The sequence below is a fragment of the Gopherus flavomarginatus genome, chromosome 8 (genome assembly GCF_025201925.1).
Source record: "Gopherus flavomarginatus isolate rGopFla2 chromosome 8, rGopFla2.mat.asm, whole genome shotgun sequence".
NCBI lineage: Eukaryota > Metazoa > Chordata > Testudines > Testudinidae > Gopherus > Gopherus flavomarginatus.
In genome coordinates, this window is record NC_066624.1 from 98,740,987 (window position 1) to 98,758,761 (window position 17,775).

Below are 17,775 nucleotides of genomic sequence, written 5' to 3' on the forward strand. Positions count from 1 at the left end.
GTCTTCACAGGCTGAACCAAGCTCATGGCTGTACAGGAGCCAAATAGAATGGCTCTGAATGCAACTGAGAGTTTGAATGCAAGACCAGCCTGGCATCTGGCATGCCAATGTAATAGAAGGCTTTATCACAAGGGGGCATTATGTGCTGGTCTGTTTATCATACTTTATCTTCTCTCCAGGGGACTATCTGGATCCACAAGTGATACAAAGGAGTGGAATCCAGGGATGTTCACTGAATAGATACTATGCCAAAAAGGACAAATGGTCTCTTTTAAAACCAGTTGAGTGTTTGATATTACAACAGCAGAGGTCTGTTGAACGCTGACTGAAATGTCGGTCACATTTTTGTTGGTTTCACCTAGGATGCTATTGAGGGATAATAAAATCTCTTGGTTCAGGGCATAAATTAGAGCTGCAGGCACCAGGGAGATATTTCCACACTCTTCTCAGGCAGGGTACCAGACGTGATGAGTCAATGATCTGATCTTTTATGGTGAACCTTATTTTTCTAAGAACTTCTGTTTTGTTGCCGAATATTGAGCCTCTAACTGCCTTTGAAGGAGTGTGGTGTATTTTGCATCTGTGACTTGCTAATGGTTATTACCCCAGGGGAGAGGGTTAGTACAAAAATATAAAAGGCATGGCTTGATGTTTGAAGTTTTGTGTTTTATTGTAGTTGGCACCAGAAATGTTTTTGATTTATGTTATGTTCACATACATCCTCTGTAAACAAGAATGCATCAATATCAGTTTCTTATTATTTTGTTTCAATGACTGTTTGGTTTTTAAAAAATACATTCACAAACCACCTTATGTTTAAACACAATGATTCCCTTTTATTTCGTAACTGTTCCCAAAAAACCCACAATAAAAAAAAATCATTTAAAGCTGTGTATTCTGAACATGACACTTTAGGGGAAAAAAAGTCATCAGTTTGCAACATAAATTAATAAGAAGCTTCTGGTTTAAGATAGCCACAGTGAAAATATAAAGAGCTGGTGGCAATCACTGTCATTGAAGAGACTTACTCTGATTCCATTTTAATTCCAGTATCTAACTACTACAGCCATTGCTCAATATAATCAGAAAAGTTATTGCTAAAGAAAACATCCATTGCAATACAAAGCACAAGGGTGTGGACGTGCGTGGTAGTGGGAGATGTGGACTGAAAGTGGAGGCCCTTTTCTGATCTCTCAGTGGCAGCTGTAGGTTGAAATTATAGCTAGCCCGAGTTATATACTTGCTCTTTAATTAAGGACACTTTTCAAAGTACCCACAGTGCTTTGCTGTGGCTGACAGCTTGAAGTCTCCCTACTGCTGATTTGGAGACCCCTACAGGAATGTGCAAGCCTAGGTTTGTTACTAAGGGTAGTCCAGACTACCTGCCGCATCAGTGGGTAGCGATCGATCTAGTGGAGATCGATATATCGTGTCTTGTCTAGACGCGATATAGCCATCCCCAAACGCACTCCCGTCGACTCCAGAACTCCACCAGGGCGAGTGGCAGAAGAGGAGTTGATGGGGGAGCCACGGCCGTCGATCCCACGCCGTGAGGACAGGAGGTAAGTTGAAATAAGATATGTCAACTTCAGCTACACTATTCCCATAGCTGAAGTTGTGTATCTTACATCAACCCCCTCCTCCATGCCTTAGTGTAGACCAGGCCTCAGGAGCACTCGTAAGCACTCTGCTGTGGTTTCCAGGGTGCGCAGTGAAGTACTGCTGCTGATTTCACGGTCCCTGCTGGAATGTGCACTACAAGCTTTGCTGGCATTTACCATTTTCAGAATTTCCCACCACTTGCAGCTTCAACGATGTTAGTGCTAATTCAGAAACAATGCTGGCGGCACTGGCATCATGCCCACTTGGTTCTGTAGATGTGCTCTGACCAGGGCTAGATGACAATGCTAACGTGCCATTGTCTGCCTGGAGACTTGTCTGCATTAGGGCTCTTGCCATTCCTGACATGGAGCTCCAATGATGCTAGCAACAGTGGGAAATTTCAGATAAATAGGCTACCGTATACACAGCCAGCCAGTCTGAGTCACTCAAACAACTGCCCCTGCACAGGTCCTTCCTCTGGAGGAGATAGTCCATCAAACCAACAGCCGTGAATAGTGCTTTGAACTGAGCTAAAGATCACGTTATCTTACTAGGATGTTATCATTTATTTATTTATTTTATTTTATTTTCTGACTGAGACCAGCATCCTGGTGCCTTAATGGTAGAGGCTCAGAAATGAAGCTGTAATGCTGCCTGGATTCCCTTACTTAACTGCCTCTAACCTATGAAGCCGCCATGATGAAACTTTAAGAACCACAGGCCAGAAGTAGCATATTTTCACCAACTTGCTATACGTTTGCCCTGGATGTCTGATTTTTATTGTGCCCTCACTGATGGTGTGTCCAGCCACCAATTTTAAATGACTATGAACAGAACGAGTGCCTACCAGCATAATAATGGATGGTGCAGTCCATTACAGGGCCAGGGGGACTGAGAGTGTGAGATTCCTTTTTAATCAGTGAAGGATTCAGATTTGACCAATGACTGTTGATTTGGGTTTTTTTTTTTAATAGCGTCATTATTACTACATATAATATCAGAGATTGCCAGTTAAGCTCTCTACATATTCCCAGAGGTAACAGTGCTGCAATGAACAGCAAAATGAAAAACAAAACAAAAACGAACAAAACGAGGTAGGTTAAAAACAGCAACACAGATCTCGTTATGCAACACCCTAATACCACAGGCAGCCATGCTTGTAGCTATTGAGAAAAAAAATCCCAGATACTCACTTAAAATTTAAATCAGTTGAGCAGAGTTTATAAGGACACAATTCAACCTGAACTAAATACATACATATTTCTGCACAGATGTTGTCGTTCACTGTATGTTGGGTAATTCGTGGGGAGTTGAGGAGGGGCAGAAAGTGATTATAGCTTCAGAATCTTCACTCAAGAAACCCTATTTTTAAAAATTCTTTACAATTCAGCCATGCAATGCACCTTTTGGCTTGGTTTAGTAACTAATCCCCTCTCCCCCCTACACTGAGCGGAGACTGGCCTGTCAGAACCTTCCAACTTGCCCGTTCCAATCTTCATATCTGGATAAGAGACAAGGTCAACAGAAGCCACGTTATCTCTGGGGCCACAATCCTTATCGGTGTTAGGCACCCTTAGCTATCACCGACTTCCATGGCAGTTCTGAATGCACAGCATCACTGTTAAGTGGGGCCCAACCATTCAGCTGAGCACACCCAATTAGTTCTCAGTATGACTGGATCCTAAGTTAAAAACCCGTCATCCAAGTGGATCCACACATCCCTCCAAGTAGATTTGTCACCTGAATTACCTTGTGTTTCTCTCAGCCTTTGTTCCATTCTTTTGCCCTGACCTCTTGCATAATGTAGCATGGGGAAAGAAATGCTAATACACCCTCCCACTGTTTTCAGGAGTAACAACAAACAACACTACTTTCTCTATCAACACACACCATTATGTAAAGATCCATATAGAAATATGGACTGACAGACTGACAAAAATGGTTGTTGATTTTATTAGTCTAAGGCTAGTAGTTTAGCCATTTAAAATCCATTTCCCAAAAGAGAGGAAAAACTATTATTTTTCTCTTCTTTAAAAATCCATTAAGCTGTTGCTGCCAAAAGCAACATGTAAATGTTGGTGAAGGCAAAAGATTTTCCAAAATTACTTAGCTATATGGTTATGGCCTTCATCGCAACGATAAAAGGTACATTTATTGTGCTGTCTTTCACCAGTTTGAATTAGTAAATTTACAGCAAACTATATATTTGACGCTAGCAGGCAGACAGAATTAAAAACATACTTTTTGACACTATTTTCTTCCCCATTCTTACAAAGTAGGGGGCAAAGAAAAAGTAAAATAAAAAAATTCATAACTCACTATAACTCAGCTTAATCAGGAGATCATAAGAGGTTTCTTTCCCTACTTTTGAAGTGCATACGTCTCTTTCTGCCCCAAACACTGTGTTGCATTCTTAGGGATCTCCAGTGAATCCTCTCTCTCCATTACCAGACTGCAACAATGAAGGGTGTACTGTATTGTGAGAGTGTGTGTAGGGGAGTGGTGTATTCCACAAGGCTTTCCGTATCTGCCTCTAGAGTGTTAGTCCACATGTTTAATGTCCTTTAAATTAGAAATAATGCCATGAAGGTAAGTGTCAAGCATTCTTCTATTACCAGTTCATCATGGAATTTCTGTTGAGGGTCATGAAAAAAACTTGGCTACTTCCTCCAGATCTCACTGATGCAAAAAATACCTGTATGGGAAGGAAAAAACAAAACAAAAAAAAACAACACTAAACAAGTAGTTAACTGCATGTTTTTTTCAGCTTTCTAGATTTAACAGCCACCAAATGTCTTTTAGTCACTAACGACCCAAGCTAGAGTCAAACAAGCAACCTAGAGATGGAAGGTTCCTTATCCCATTACCAATACCTTGAGCCAACCAGTTTCCCCTCTTTATTTTTTTTTCTTTATTTTCTCAGGAGAGTAGAATGGAGACAGGGCACCTGGTTTCCAATGAAGTTCTACTTTAATCCTGTTTATCAGGTAGTGTGACTGCAGTACAAGGAGGCTGTGATGGAGCAAAGAAACACCACATCAGCAGAGAAGGGATAAATGAGAACCCAGTTAGCCCCACCCTGCAATACCTGCAGCTATCGCCAGGCCTGGAGGGAGCAGAAAAGGAGAGAACCTGCCTCAGTTCAGGAATGACTGGTGAGGGAGCAGGATGCAGCTCTGCCTCTCTGCACAAGGGGAGCTTCACTACAAGCCTGACAGCTGGGACAGCCACTGAGGCAGAAGCAATGTGTCCCTGACCAGAAAAGACTTTTGAGGAGACTGGGGAACACCCAGTAATGAGTGGAATCTACTGTTTACTTGAAGGAAATTGTGGGCCCAGTCTTCCAATCCCCACCCAAGGGGTGAAGGTTACAGAAGCATCCAGCAAACACAGGGGGATAGAGACTTTCCTCCTCAATATCCACAGAGACCTGCAGCTGTGGGAGGATGCTGGAAAGGTTCACAAGCAGGCACTACTCCAGGCAAGCCATTACTCATGGCAAAAGAGTTGATGGATGCCACAAACAGTACTAAGTTTGAACCTTACATCTTGCTAGTATCTCAAGATGACATAAGAATTCATGAATGACAACCTGGCAGAATTTTCTTGTAGGGGGGGTCTCAGTCCATCATGTAACACAACCTCTCCAAGTCAGTCACTGCAGATGACAACACTCTTCATTCCCACATTTTCTATATACAAAGTGACACGCTCCAAAACTAGTACAAGGAAACTGAAATCTAACACTTAGGATGTCAACTGAGAGAACTGGTGCTACCATATAAGGAAAGTTCAGCAGGTTGGTTGTCTCTGTATTGGCTGTATTCTGAGCAAACCAGACCTAGTGGAGAATGACCCACTGAGCCAGATCATTATTAACGTAGGTGTTAATAAGAATATGGGGCTTTCCTGACTTGCTATCAGTACTGGAGAAGAGAGCTTGGCTTCGTGTTGCTCCATAGTGCCAAGTTTATTATAGGCAGGGCTTCCCACGTTAAGACCTTGTTTTCAATTGTTTACCACTTTATCAGGCTGTTTGACCTGACATTTTTCATGCTGGTTGTCTGGCTCAGGTCAACCTTTTGGAAAAATTCAGCTAAATTGTTCAGCTGTTTCTAAGAATGAAGTTTGGGAAAATTTTGTTCTTTTGCTATGTTAAAATAAAAAAGCCAGTGACCTTTTCTTTGAACAGCTCTAGCACCTCCATGCTTCGTATCCGGGATTTGAAATTTGGCAGTGGGATGGCTTTACAATAGGGACGTGCCTATTGCCATCTTTAAAAATTCCACCAAGTTATAAGCCTTTGTAAAAATCGCAGCTTGCACATGCTCAGCAGAGACTTTTGATTTTAGCAGCTAAAAATCTCTAAAAATTCTGTCTTCACTGAGCATATCCCATCCCCTTACAGAGCCCATGTGTAACTAGACTGTGCATCCTCTCTCTCCTTACAGCTTCTACGTGTGAGTGGATTACGTATGTGTCATCCCCACAAAGCAGCTCAGCATGCTCCCTCCAGTCCAGGGCTGCAGAGGCAAAGCTGGATGTTCCCTGTAATGGCTGCTTCCAGCTGGAATGGGGCTCTGGGCTGGAATGGGGCTAGGCACTGGACCTGAGAACAGGAAGCCTCTCACTCTCCTGTACTGTTCGTGACCCCACTTTTCACATCCAGGCAATGTGGAAGGGGAAGCTGCCTGATGCAAATACATAAAAGGACAAAAGCCAGGGAAGTGGGGAAGAAAAGGAACAGAATGGGGAAAAAAAGGAGCAGAATGGTGAGATTGGAACTGAAGGGGTCGGGGGAAGAAAGAGAGTAACTGACTGGCTGGGAAAGGAGCCTGCACTTAGGAAAAGTAGCCAGGGATGAGCAGACAGGATTGGGACAGGGCCATGTTGGAGAGGATGGGGCAGAAGTCATCAAGTCTGGGGAAAATGTGTAGAAGAGTCTGCGCCCACTAGAGAGCACTCCCCTCCAAAGCCTGGCATGTAACTCCTGATTCTTGAGTCTCACCATTCCTCTGCTGCTAGCATACATCTGTGAAACCCTTTGGCAACTATGGTCTCTCATCCCTCCCTTGTGCTGGTCCACACACAGGAGAACATCCTATTACTACTACCAGTTATTCTGTTAGCCCAAGAGGCAGAGATCTGTGCAGCGGATCTAAACAGTCCAACTCTGCTGATGAGTGGGTATCAATATGATGTCACATGATGGAATTTTTGCTTCATCAATTTGCTTTTTGAAAAACCTAGGAATTTACACACAAAAACCTACATTCAAAGAATATTATTAAGATTGTATCATAATGCGTATGCACAAGGGATCAAATGTAGGTTGCATAGGCAACCTTCATTCTGGCATGTCTTCATTTCTAAGTACTTGACTTTGCAACATTAATAATGTTCTTTTAATGTAATGTAATGTAATGTGTGTGTGTGTGTGTGTAACTGTAACTGACCTGACAAGATTCTAAATGGATTTAATTCATGGAACTGATCTGTGGCCATGCAATATTGTAGAGTACAGGCTATTGTTTAGGTGAGGCAGCTTGAACTGGACTATTATTTCAGCAGCATTTTCATGCTGCTGGATGGGGAATGGTTATGCTGAAAATCATTATAACAGAATCTGTAAATGGAAACACAACTGATCCGCCTCAGCTGATCAAAGATAGGCAAATGGTCCCATTAGGTTTTGAGCAGACTCCTCAAGTAGCTTTGTCATCACCACTTAGGAGAAATTCAGGCTGAATCAATATAGGGCCTCTCCCCATTACTGGTTGTCTCTACTTAAGAGAATTACTTGGAGTGGTTTGCTTGTGTGTTGTGCGCATTAAGCAGACCATCAAATTGATTACTTATTAACCTCAAGACAAACAAGATCTGAAACCTGAAGGTAGCTGGTTGTATCTTAAAGATGTAAAGCACTGATGCACACTTTGAGGCAGACTTACCTTATCATTTCTTTCACATAGAAATTTTAACCTTTGAGCTCGCTTGTGCATAAATACTCCATCCAAATGTCCTGTCTCCACTGAACGGATCTCAATAGCTTTTTCTCCCCAGCCCATTATTTGATTGGAATGAATGTAGGCTGTCAAAAGGAATTTCCAAAAGAGCATTAAAAACATTTGGCAGGCTATTAATAACAAAATGGGCAAAGCCACTCTCAACAATCAGTATTCAAAGACTGTCTAGAGGAAACAAGTAGCTCTCAGTTTGCCAGAGGTAGCAGAAGCCAGCCACATCAAGAGAAAGCACTCAAATAATAAATAATAATAATGGTTCTTATATAGTGCTTTTTCCTCCATAGATCTCAAAGCGTTTTAACAAGAGGAAAGTATCCTTATCCCCATTTTACAGATGGGGGAAACAGAGGAACTGAGAGGAGAAGAGACTTGCCCAAGGTCACACAGCAGGCCAATGGTAGAGCCAGGAGTTTAGAATTTAGGTTCTCCTGACTCCCCATCCGGTGCCCTCTCCACTGGAGCACATTGTTTCCCCAGTCTACTGACTTTAAATAGGGAGTCCTCAAGGCCCAATCAATGAATGGACAACAACTAGGTCCATGATCTGAGTGAGAGCGGTCTGCTTTGATTGGCAAGTGCCCAAATGACCCCATCTTAGTTTCCTTTATTTCTCATCTTATTTGACATTTGTAAATGACAACGGAGAAGAGGAAGGGCTAACCTACCCACAGAAGTAGGCATTTCTCCCCACTGCAGCACCACATCTTTAGTGATCCGTCCATAGGTGTTCACATACACCCCTTCATCCTCATAGCACACGAGCATCTCCATCCCATCCGTTTTCGGCAGGATGACAATGGCGTGAGGAGTGATATTGCCCTGAATCTGTGATTAAAATAACCCTCCAAATCAGAATTAAATCAAAGATGTGGAAAAAAGTTTAAGAAAATCCCACCCTGTTAAACAGCTATTGAAGGATTTAAAGGATCAGCTCGAAAGAGAGTAATTTGTTATGTTTACCCCACCATCAAACTGTCTGAAGTGTCAAAGATAAACAGCCTCAGACATTATAAGGAGATTGCAACATTTACACCCCCAGAAAACGATGTCTGACATTTGACAGTACCATCTATCAACTGCTATTGACCTCTTGTGTTCAAATTATAGTGAAACAGAAATTAAGAATACTGGGTACAGAACTGGGGAGGAAATATTTTCCTTTCTAGAATAATCAGTGTTTGAAGGAAGGATAGAAACTAGGATGCAGCTACTTTTCTTACATTTCTGATCTTCAGTAGCTAAGGCAACATGCTACCTTGGCTGCATTTCCTCCACCGTCCTGTCAAGTATCAGGCACTGGCAGCACTATCAGACAGTGGATACTGTCCTAGATGAGCTACCAGTCTGATCAGAAAGGGAATTTGTATGTTGATTTAAAACATAGTTCCAGCTGACCTAGTTTATCCAATGGTTTGCTCAAACACTATATACAGGAACATAAAAACATATGAATGGCCACACTAGGTCAGAGCAGTGGTCCATCTAGCCCAGTATCCTGTCTTCTGACAGTGGCCAGTGCCAGATGCTTCAGAAGGAATGAACATAACAGGGCAATTATTGAATGATTCATCCCTTGTTGACCAATTTCAGTTTAGGGCAGTCAGAGGTTTAGGGACACTCACAGCATAGGGTTGTGTCCCTGACCATCTCAGCTAATAGCCACTGAGGGACCTAACCTCCACAAACTTATCCAATTCTTTTTTGAACTCTTATTTTTTTGGCCTTCACACCATCCCTTCACAGTGAGTGCCACAGGTTGACTATGCGTTGTGTGAAGAAGTACTTCCTTATGTTTGTTTTAAACCTGCTGTCTATTAATTTCATTGGATGACCTCTGGTTCTTGTGTTATGCAAAGTAGTAAATCACACTTCCTTATTCACTTTCTCCACACCATTCATGACTTTATAGACTTCTATCATATCCCCCCTTAGTCATCTCTTTTCTAAGATGAACAGACCCAGTCTTTTTAATCTCTCCTCATATGAAAGCTGTTCCATACCCCCAAAGCATTTTTGTTGCCTTTCTCTGTAATTTTCCCAATTCTAATACAGTATATCTTTTATAAGACGGGACAACCAGAACTGCATGCAGGATTCAAGGTGTGGGCGTACAATGAATAGAGCTAACTGCAGCGTAACCCAAGTTAAACCTAAACCCAAGTATGTTTTGTAAACTCAGTTCAGTCTTGCTTTGGCCTTATTCACAAAATTTGCTTAAACCAATTTAGCTGAAACCATGTGATGAGAGATTCTTACCATAGTTCAGCAAAATCGGCTTCCAGGGCTGTACAGAAAAGGCCACGTTTACCTCGTATTGTCTTGTCTCACTCAACTCTCCATTTTTGTCTATTAACCATACACAGAGTTCTGAACACAGCTTATTCAGTAAAGATCCTGCAGCCCTTACTCAGGAAAACTGTACTTCACAAGGGAGTGGGGTGGAGGGCAAGATCTGGGACTCCCCACAAGGGATCTGCACTATGAGGCCCAGTTACTTGGGGTGCCCATTTTGTTTTTTTGGGGCAGAACCTGGTTCCCTATTAACCATCCCTCCGACAAGGAAACAGAAGCTATGGAATGCCTCCACTATTGGTCCGTGGTGCATGTGGGAGGATCCCTCCTCCCATCGGACCTGCCAGCACTAAGCCTGACTATGCAGGCTTGGCATGGGGCTGAATTTGCCCCCAAGTAAGTAAAGACTGTAGAATCAAACCCTTTATATTTATTAACAACGCGTACGGTATCTCTCACCCTCTTGCATGCGCTTGTCAGAGAGGCCATTACCAGTGATTTTAGTACTAACAGCAAGATGCCATGTAGTTAGCCACAGTTTCCCACAGCCGAACCCTCTTCCAAAACTTGTTTGTGACGTACTTTATTCATCATGCTAGTCACATAGTAACACAGCTCCTCCGTGTACTTACATGAGATGGTATATAGATATCATAAGAGTTCCCCGAATCTACATCAATCACATGGAATCCAGTGTGCGATCCAAAGATAACCTTCAGTCTTTGACCCTCTTCTACTGTGAGGTCCACAAGCAATGGTTTGTGCTGGAGATCTGCAAAAGACTTTTAAAATCCATTCAGTCAGTTTCCTGATGTGCAAACAAAGCCCACTATTGGCAGCACATTACAGTTATGAAACCACACTTGTCTGTTATTAAATGTGTCATTGATATTCCTACTGCATCTCAGATGCCCCATAGGGTATTACTTGGTCACTCTGTTTGTCTACGTAGATTCATTAATCTGGCTCTTTTTGTATTGCTATATCTTACAAGAAGCTTAAAGTGCTGCTGTAATGCTTGTCTTTCCTGTTCTAACAATCAGGCTGTCTGACATGTTACATACAGGCTGCATTTCACCATGCAGGGATAGCAATCACTGGAAAATATGGATCCAAGAGCTGGAAAGAGAGCTCGAAAGACAGCCTGGAAAGATACTGCCGTATGCCACACACCCACACCAATGGGTGGGGAAACTTGATGGGGGTCAGTCGTGAAAGGGAGACAGATCCAACAGCAAGGAGATACTTGCCAAAGGACAATTGGTAGCTCCTCCCTTTGGGAGTCTTTGGCACCCATTGGCCAGCTGGGGGAGTGGGGTGCTGATTGGACAGCATTCCCCAGCTCCCAGAATTTAGCTTGGCATGAGGGCGATGCAGAATCTCTTTTATCTCTGTTCCTGCAGCTCACCCTACCTATCCGAACTAAGAATAGGAACCCAGCCTGACAGATGCTGTGGGTCTAGCCTATCACCTGTTTAGGTGGGTCAAGAAGGAATTTTTTCTCCCCAGGCCTATTGGTAAAGTACCAGGGAGTTTTTGCCTTCCTCACAGCACCTTCAGGCCACAGTGGGTTGAGTAGGGACATGCATGGTACGTAACTGAGGTACTGAGTGGGGCTGTCTACTCATTGCAACTTGTGGCCGGTTTCCAGTGTGGTTAAGAGACTAAAATAAATGGTTCCCAGAGGTAAAAGACCTAGGCTTTTGGGGTTGGGTCTTGGGCTTATGTGATAGGGTGAGACCCTGTGGCCTTTGCATTAGGAGGTCAGACCTTGTGGCCCTCGCTGGCTGAGATCCCCACCCAGCTGCACCCTCTGTTCCCATTGCTGAGGGGCGGGTGCTAGGACTCAGAGAGATGAGTCCTGGGGCAACTGGCTGAGGAGAACCTACCCCACATTATGGGTTATATGGTAAGGAGCCCTGTAACCCCATGCACTGGAACGAAGTAAATACCGGGTATAGGAGAGTATGGTAATGGGTGGGCAATGCCCCTCCTCCTGTGTTAAAGTTTAATAAAAGTTGCAGCCTGCTGCTTAATTCCATGCATGTGTCTGTCCTTATTTTGCTGCTGTGTCCACATCAAGCTCCACCATCACCCCTTCAGAATAATCACTTAAATTCCCTTTGTCTTTTCCTTACTCAGATACTTGAAGTTTAGGGTCACAACCTGCAAACACCCTCACTGCTGCAAACAAAACACGAATCTCTGCCAGTATTTATAGGCTTTGAAGTAGTCAGTCCACATAACTCTGCTACATGCACAAAATTTGCACAGAGGTGGTGTGTGCAGGGCTACTGCAGGGCCAGATGGTGTATGCATTAAAAAAATGTGACTCACAAGCTCCTCTCCTGCACGGTATCTTCTGTGGGTTGGACAAATTCTACCCCGTGCTCCCCATTCTGAACACAGTTCTTTTTTCCCAGGTATCTCTGCGCAGCCCCAAAATGTGGGCCTTTAAACAGGATCATGGAGGAGTATCATTTTTATCTGCGAGAGTATTTCAGTCAACACATATGGAGTAATTCCCCCTTCCAACCCACAGTAGGTGCTCTGTGCAATGTAAGATCTGTATTGGTGTGTGGACAAAGCAACCAAGGGTGGGAGACCATTTGTATCCTGTCTGAGTCGTTTTCATGCTGACTCTGAACAGGACTGAACTATTAGGGGTGGGATGGGGCAGGGCAAGGGAAGGCCACTCTGTATTTGCATAATTCCAGTCCCTGTGAGTCCCTGAACAGGTGTGGAAAGTCACTGATGCCTATTTAGTCGATAGATTCGAATAGCAGCCACAGGAGAATTGAACTACAGCTTCAAAACTTGCCTGCAGTTTGGATAGGCGGATCCCATCCCATTCTAAGGCCAGGTCTACTCTACCATTTACTTTGGTATAACTTACATCACTCAAGGGTGTGAATAAACCACCCCCCTGAGCAATGTAAGTTACACTGACCTATGTGCCAGTGTGGACAGTGCTGTCAGGGGGAGAACTTCTCCTGCCAACATAGCTACCACCTCTTGTGGTTTATTATGCTGACAGGAGAGCTTTCACCCATCGGCATAGAGCATCTTCACCAGCTGTGTGACAACAGCACAGCTGTGCCAATGTGTGCTTCTAGTGAAGACTGCCCTAACTCTGCTTAACTCCTCACATGAAGTCCACTTCACTTTATTCAGTATCAGATCACACTCACCCTCCTTAGAAAAGCTATATTTGCTAGAGGGATGCAGTGATTACTCAGCATGAAACAGTCTCTGAATCCACTGCCCCTTTCAGTTAGCCCTCTGCAAAGATCTGTGGATGGAAAGTGCTATAAAGTGCTGAGTATAAAGTACTCAGAGCCCAGGTAGTTTAGGTACAATTTTATGTACGATCAAGAAACCAGTGAAAAATCCTGGGGGGAGATATGAAGGAAAAAAAGAGAAAGTGGCCTCAGATTACTAGACTTCATACCTTAACATAAAAATTAACACTGAGGGGAAAAAAGATGCAAAACAAACTTCTAAAAATGCAACTTTTTAATGTCATTAAAATGTAAATTAGTTTGAGATAAAATAATGTATTTAGTCCATATGAAAAAAAAACCAACAATACAGCATTGGCCAAAACCTTTCAATTGCAGAAGAACATATATCCAACAACATGTAGCACTATTATAGCACCTTGCATCCAATAATCTCAAAGGTAGTATTAAGTACAATAAATTCTTTATTCTTGAAGAATCTTTCTGTGTGCCTGCCTGAAGTATGATAGAGACATTCCATTGAAAAGTCTGTCTGCTAACTCTGCCAAGTCAGTTCTATGCATCACACAAGAGACCTGTGTTTGATTCCTTGTCTGGCCTGATAGGGGAAGGATTACCAAGGAAATGATACACTTTCATAATCTGTATAATAAAGAAATTCCCATGTACTTATGATGATGCATTGTATTTTTGTAATAACATAAACATACCTTAAATGCCATAAACTTGTGATATGGTTTAGGAGCCCAAGCATATATCTCTACAGCATTCTTTAAGGCAATCACCAAGAACTTGATTCTTTCATATTTCACTAAAATTGAAATAAAACTAATTTTTAAAACATCCATTTTACTCAAACAAGACTGCACAATTTATCTCAAGGAAGAGTTTCTCACTATCTTTCCATTGGCAATGTTTTTATCTAGTACATAGTGATGGATTTAAAGTTTAACTAGGATTGTGGCACTGATTTTTTGTTGCCTCATTCCTGTACCTCTGTTCAAAATACTATCAAAGTACAAAATACTGCAATGGTATTTTTTTGGGTCAAACCACCTAGAAACAAGAGGGGTAAAATCCTCTTCCTTTTTGATTAGATCAGATCTAAGACTATGGAATCAAAGGGAAAAAATAAGATGTTTGATTATCTTTCTTCAGCAATTAATGTTATATATGATGTAAACATATTTATTAAAGGGGAATATTTAATAAGCTAATTTTAAAGACACTTCCTTCAAAAACTCTTCCATCAGACTACACCTTCCTCCATAGCAGTCTATGAGCTGTGAAAGAAAGAGCACAACTTAAAGATGATTAGTCCATTTATATGAATTACCACCAGCAGTTATAGTTAGGATCAAATTTCCAGGGACATCAATATTCATGCTTCATGGCATAAACAGATCACCAACTGATTTGCTAACTGACTTTGGGAAGAAATTTTCTTGCCTATGGTAGAAAACATTGCACAGTTATGCGGGCTTTTATATCAGCCTGTGAAGCACCTAGCACTGGCCATTGACAAAGAAAGGATTCTAGACTAGATGATCCATTAGTTTGTTCTGGTGTGGAAAATCCTATATTCCTATCAGGAAAGACCAAGAATACGATCACGGCTGATAGGTGATAATCTGAGAAATATCATATGAATCCTTGTCATTCAGTTTAGTGGTTTTCTTCAATGCATACAACCAAAGAAATAGTCTCTGCCTGATTGCTACTGCCTGGGTGAAACTATGATAAAAGAAAAGTCTCTTCAAAATTGTGAATTGTTCAGAAATAAGGAAAACTGAGTGAAGACCTCTTAAGACCAACTGGTCAATGATTAGTGGGAAGATGAATGATTGAGAGTCCGATTTTTCTCTCAGTGACACGAATTTTTCATTGGTGTGACCCCATAAACTTTAGCAGAGTTACTCCTGATTTACAACAGTGAGAGGGGGAATCTGGCCCTCAGGATCATGTAAACATCAAGCAGAGTTGTCCCTCAAGTTCACTGCTATTGATGCCTCACTGTTTCTCTTTCAGTACTAGAACAAATGTATTGGTTGCTTAATTTGTAGTTTTAATGGCTACACTGAATTTCTTAAAACATCCTTCAAGTGAAATCCTCATAAGGTGACCAGATACAGTACATACATCCTGTTCCACTTACCAACTTTATAATGTATGCAGCCTTCCAAGTCTCCAACAGTAATCCAGCCTTGCTTCTTTTCTACTTCAGGGTCATTGTGTAAAATTCTATTTCTTAACCATGAAAGGTAGTAAACTCGCAGCTTGTTCTTCTTTCCTAATGAAAAATGAAAAAATACAATTCAACTGTAACTCACACTCACTCAGTGTGACATACTGTCCCCCTCTATGTGTCCCAGCCACCACTACAGGTTTATGAGTTTTGGCTAACAAAAGAGTGTCTTAGTTTTGGCAGTAAAGGCTCATGGTTTTGGATCCAGAGGTCCTGGGTTCAATCCCTGCATATCACAACTCATTTAGGATCATTGCATTGCATGACATTGATCCACTACACATTCCAACCTCACTGCATGAGCTTTCCTCATACCATTCTCCCACATCTAAACATCTTCTGACATCACCTGGTTCACGAACTCTTCTGAGTAGCTCTGTAATTTTAAGCTTGCTCACCAGCTACTGCTATTTGAGATAAATTCTATTATTTGACCACGCATGAAGTTTTTGTGTCTGGCTATGTGGTGTAGCACTGCACTCTACTGGACAGATTGTCAGATTTGGGAGAGTGTGATCCTGTCACCCTCTAGTGGCTGCAGTCTAACAGGACATGAGCCCATATCCTGTTACTCAAATGTGAATATTTAATGGATTATCACTAGTAAGCCTTAAAAAAGACCCAGTTCAGATGCATTACATGACTCCCACTGAAGTTAATGGAGTAAAGCCATTAGCCAGTAGATTAACTAGCTAATACCCAACTCAGAGAATTTCAAATCACACATACGCAATATTCCAATCACCTTGGCAAGTCTGTATTAGTTAAGCTCACCACAGACGCTCATTAATGGAGTTCTACCTTCACATTTTTCTTCCTATGGTACTACAATTCCTACAATTTATATTCTTTACAAAAGTACATAGGAGCAATATAAGAAGGTAAATCAGGAAGCAGCATTTTAAAAGAAATCTTCAGTGAAGGGAAGAAAAGTCTACACTTCAGTGGTTAGTAGGCTCAGGAGGAAGAAAATATTAAATAAAATGAGAGAAAAGGACAGCATCACAAACAAAACTACAGCTATCAAATTATTTCACTGGAGTAAATTTTATCACTCTACCCAGTGAGAATTAAATGTGAAAAATAAGTTAACAGGAAAGGTTTCTGCAATTCCCTATCCCCTCCCATCTATGGATGATGGGGATACTAGCGTCAGCTTTCTCAAATGGGAGCTTATTCTAATGGCCTGATTCTGTAGCCTGGCTATAGGTAGGAACGTCACATTACTTCCATGGGAGTTCTGCACATGGAGTGCCCATACAAACAGGCTTGAATATTTAAATACCCAAATTATCCTTTGATTCAGGGTCAAGAGCACAGAGTTGTTGGCTGAAAACTGAAATGGTGACAAGCCCTTGATTATAGAGGTGCAGCCGGGCACTCTTGCAGTTGAGGATGGAACAGGATGCCCTAAGAGGTGTTTTCCAGATCTATTTTATTTGATTCTGTAATTAAACTCAAAGCTAATCCTTCAGTCCTTCTTCTGCCATTAAGGGGCTGGGTTTTGTCTGAGACAGAACTGCTCCCAGGAAATTAGAAAGGAAAGGTTTGTGAACAGTGAAGCACAGTAACAGCTGTACCTGATATTGTTACAAGGACATTAAGTCCCTCTAACACATCCATCTGTTGAAATCGCCTTCTGTTGATCAGGTTGTAGACCTTTCCTTGGCCACTTCGATCCAACAGCATCAGTCCATTTTCTGTACCCACGAGTAGGTTAACACCTAGATATTAAACAAGCAAATGAGATGACTTAAACCACACTGCACTGCTGCTGCTTTAAGGGCTTGGTCCAAAGCCTACTGAAGATAATGCAAGTCTTTCAGCTGATTTCCACGGACTTTGAATCAGGCCTTAAATCTCATTCTCTGTTACTTCAGGCTCCCAGGAAGGACAACAATCACAACTGTGCCAATCTAGCATCAGACTATGTACTATAAGTATGGCCAGCATCATGAGGAGCGCTCCATGACTTCACTTCCATTTCTGTAGATATTTTCATCTCCATTTTATACGTTGGCAAATTCAGGCACGAAGAGGTGAAAAGTGCTTTGGCCAAGGTTGCCCAGCACAGTAAGGAGGAGAGGTCCCTGTCTACTGCTCTATCACTAGAGCATGAATAAAATTTTCAAGAATGCCCAAGTAACTTAGCTGCCTAAGACCCATTTTCAGTAGTGAAAAAATCCATGACACTTAGGCTGCTAATTCTCATTGATGTTCACTATTGAAAATTGGACTTAGGCTGCTGAGTCACTTGGGCATCCTTGAAAATGTTACCTCACGTTGTTTCTTAGTACCCTGACTACAATAGCATAACCATTAAAAGCAAGTACTTATCATGTAAATTGCTGGACAATACACTAATGTA

At 42.0% G+C, this 17,775-nt stretch overlaps 1 protein-coding gene across 7 annotated transcripts in view; it reads right to left on the bottom strand.

The window, feature by feature from the left end:
* Positions 1 to 645: 645 nt before the first annotated feature.
* Positions 646 to 17,775, bottom strand: part of TNIK (TRAF2 and NCK interacting kinase) — a 316,611-nt gene continuing 299,481 nt past the window's right edge. For 6 of the 7 annotated variants that reach the window (XM_050965788.1, XM_050965790.1, XM_050965793.1 and 3 more), the window contains 7 exons: positions 16,988 to 17,131; positions 15,318 to 15,452; positions 13,873 to 13,973; positions 10,553 to 10,702; positions 8,294 to 8,453; positions 7,554 to 7,693; positions 646 to 4,297 (listed from right to left, as the gene is read on the bottom strand). In XM_050965788.1, coding sequence (XP_050821745.1) covers positions 4,214 to 4,297; positions 7,554 to 7,693; positions 8,294 to 8,453; positions 10,553 to 10,702; positions 13,873 to 13,973; positions 15,318 to 15,452; positions 16,988 to 17,131 — 914 coding nt within the window. In that variant the 3' untranslated portion in view covers positions 646 to 4,213. The remainder of the gene's footprint in view (positions 4,298 to 7,553; positions 7,694 to 8,293; positions 8,454 to 10,552; positions 10,703 to 13,872; positions 13,974 to 15,317; positions 15,453 to 16,987; positions 17,132 to 17,775) is intronic. The other variant, XM_050965792.1, reaches the window with a different exon arrangement.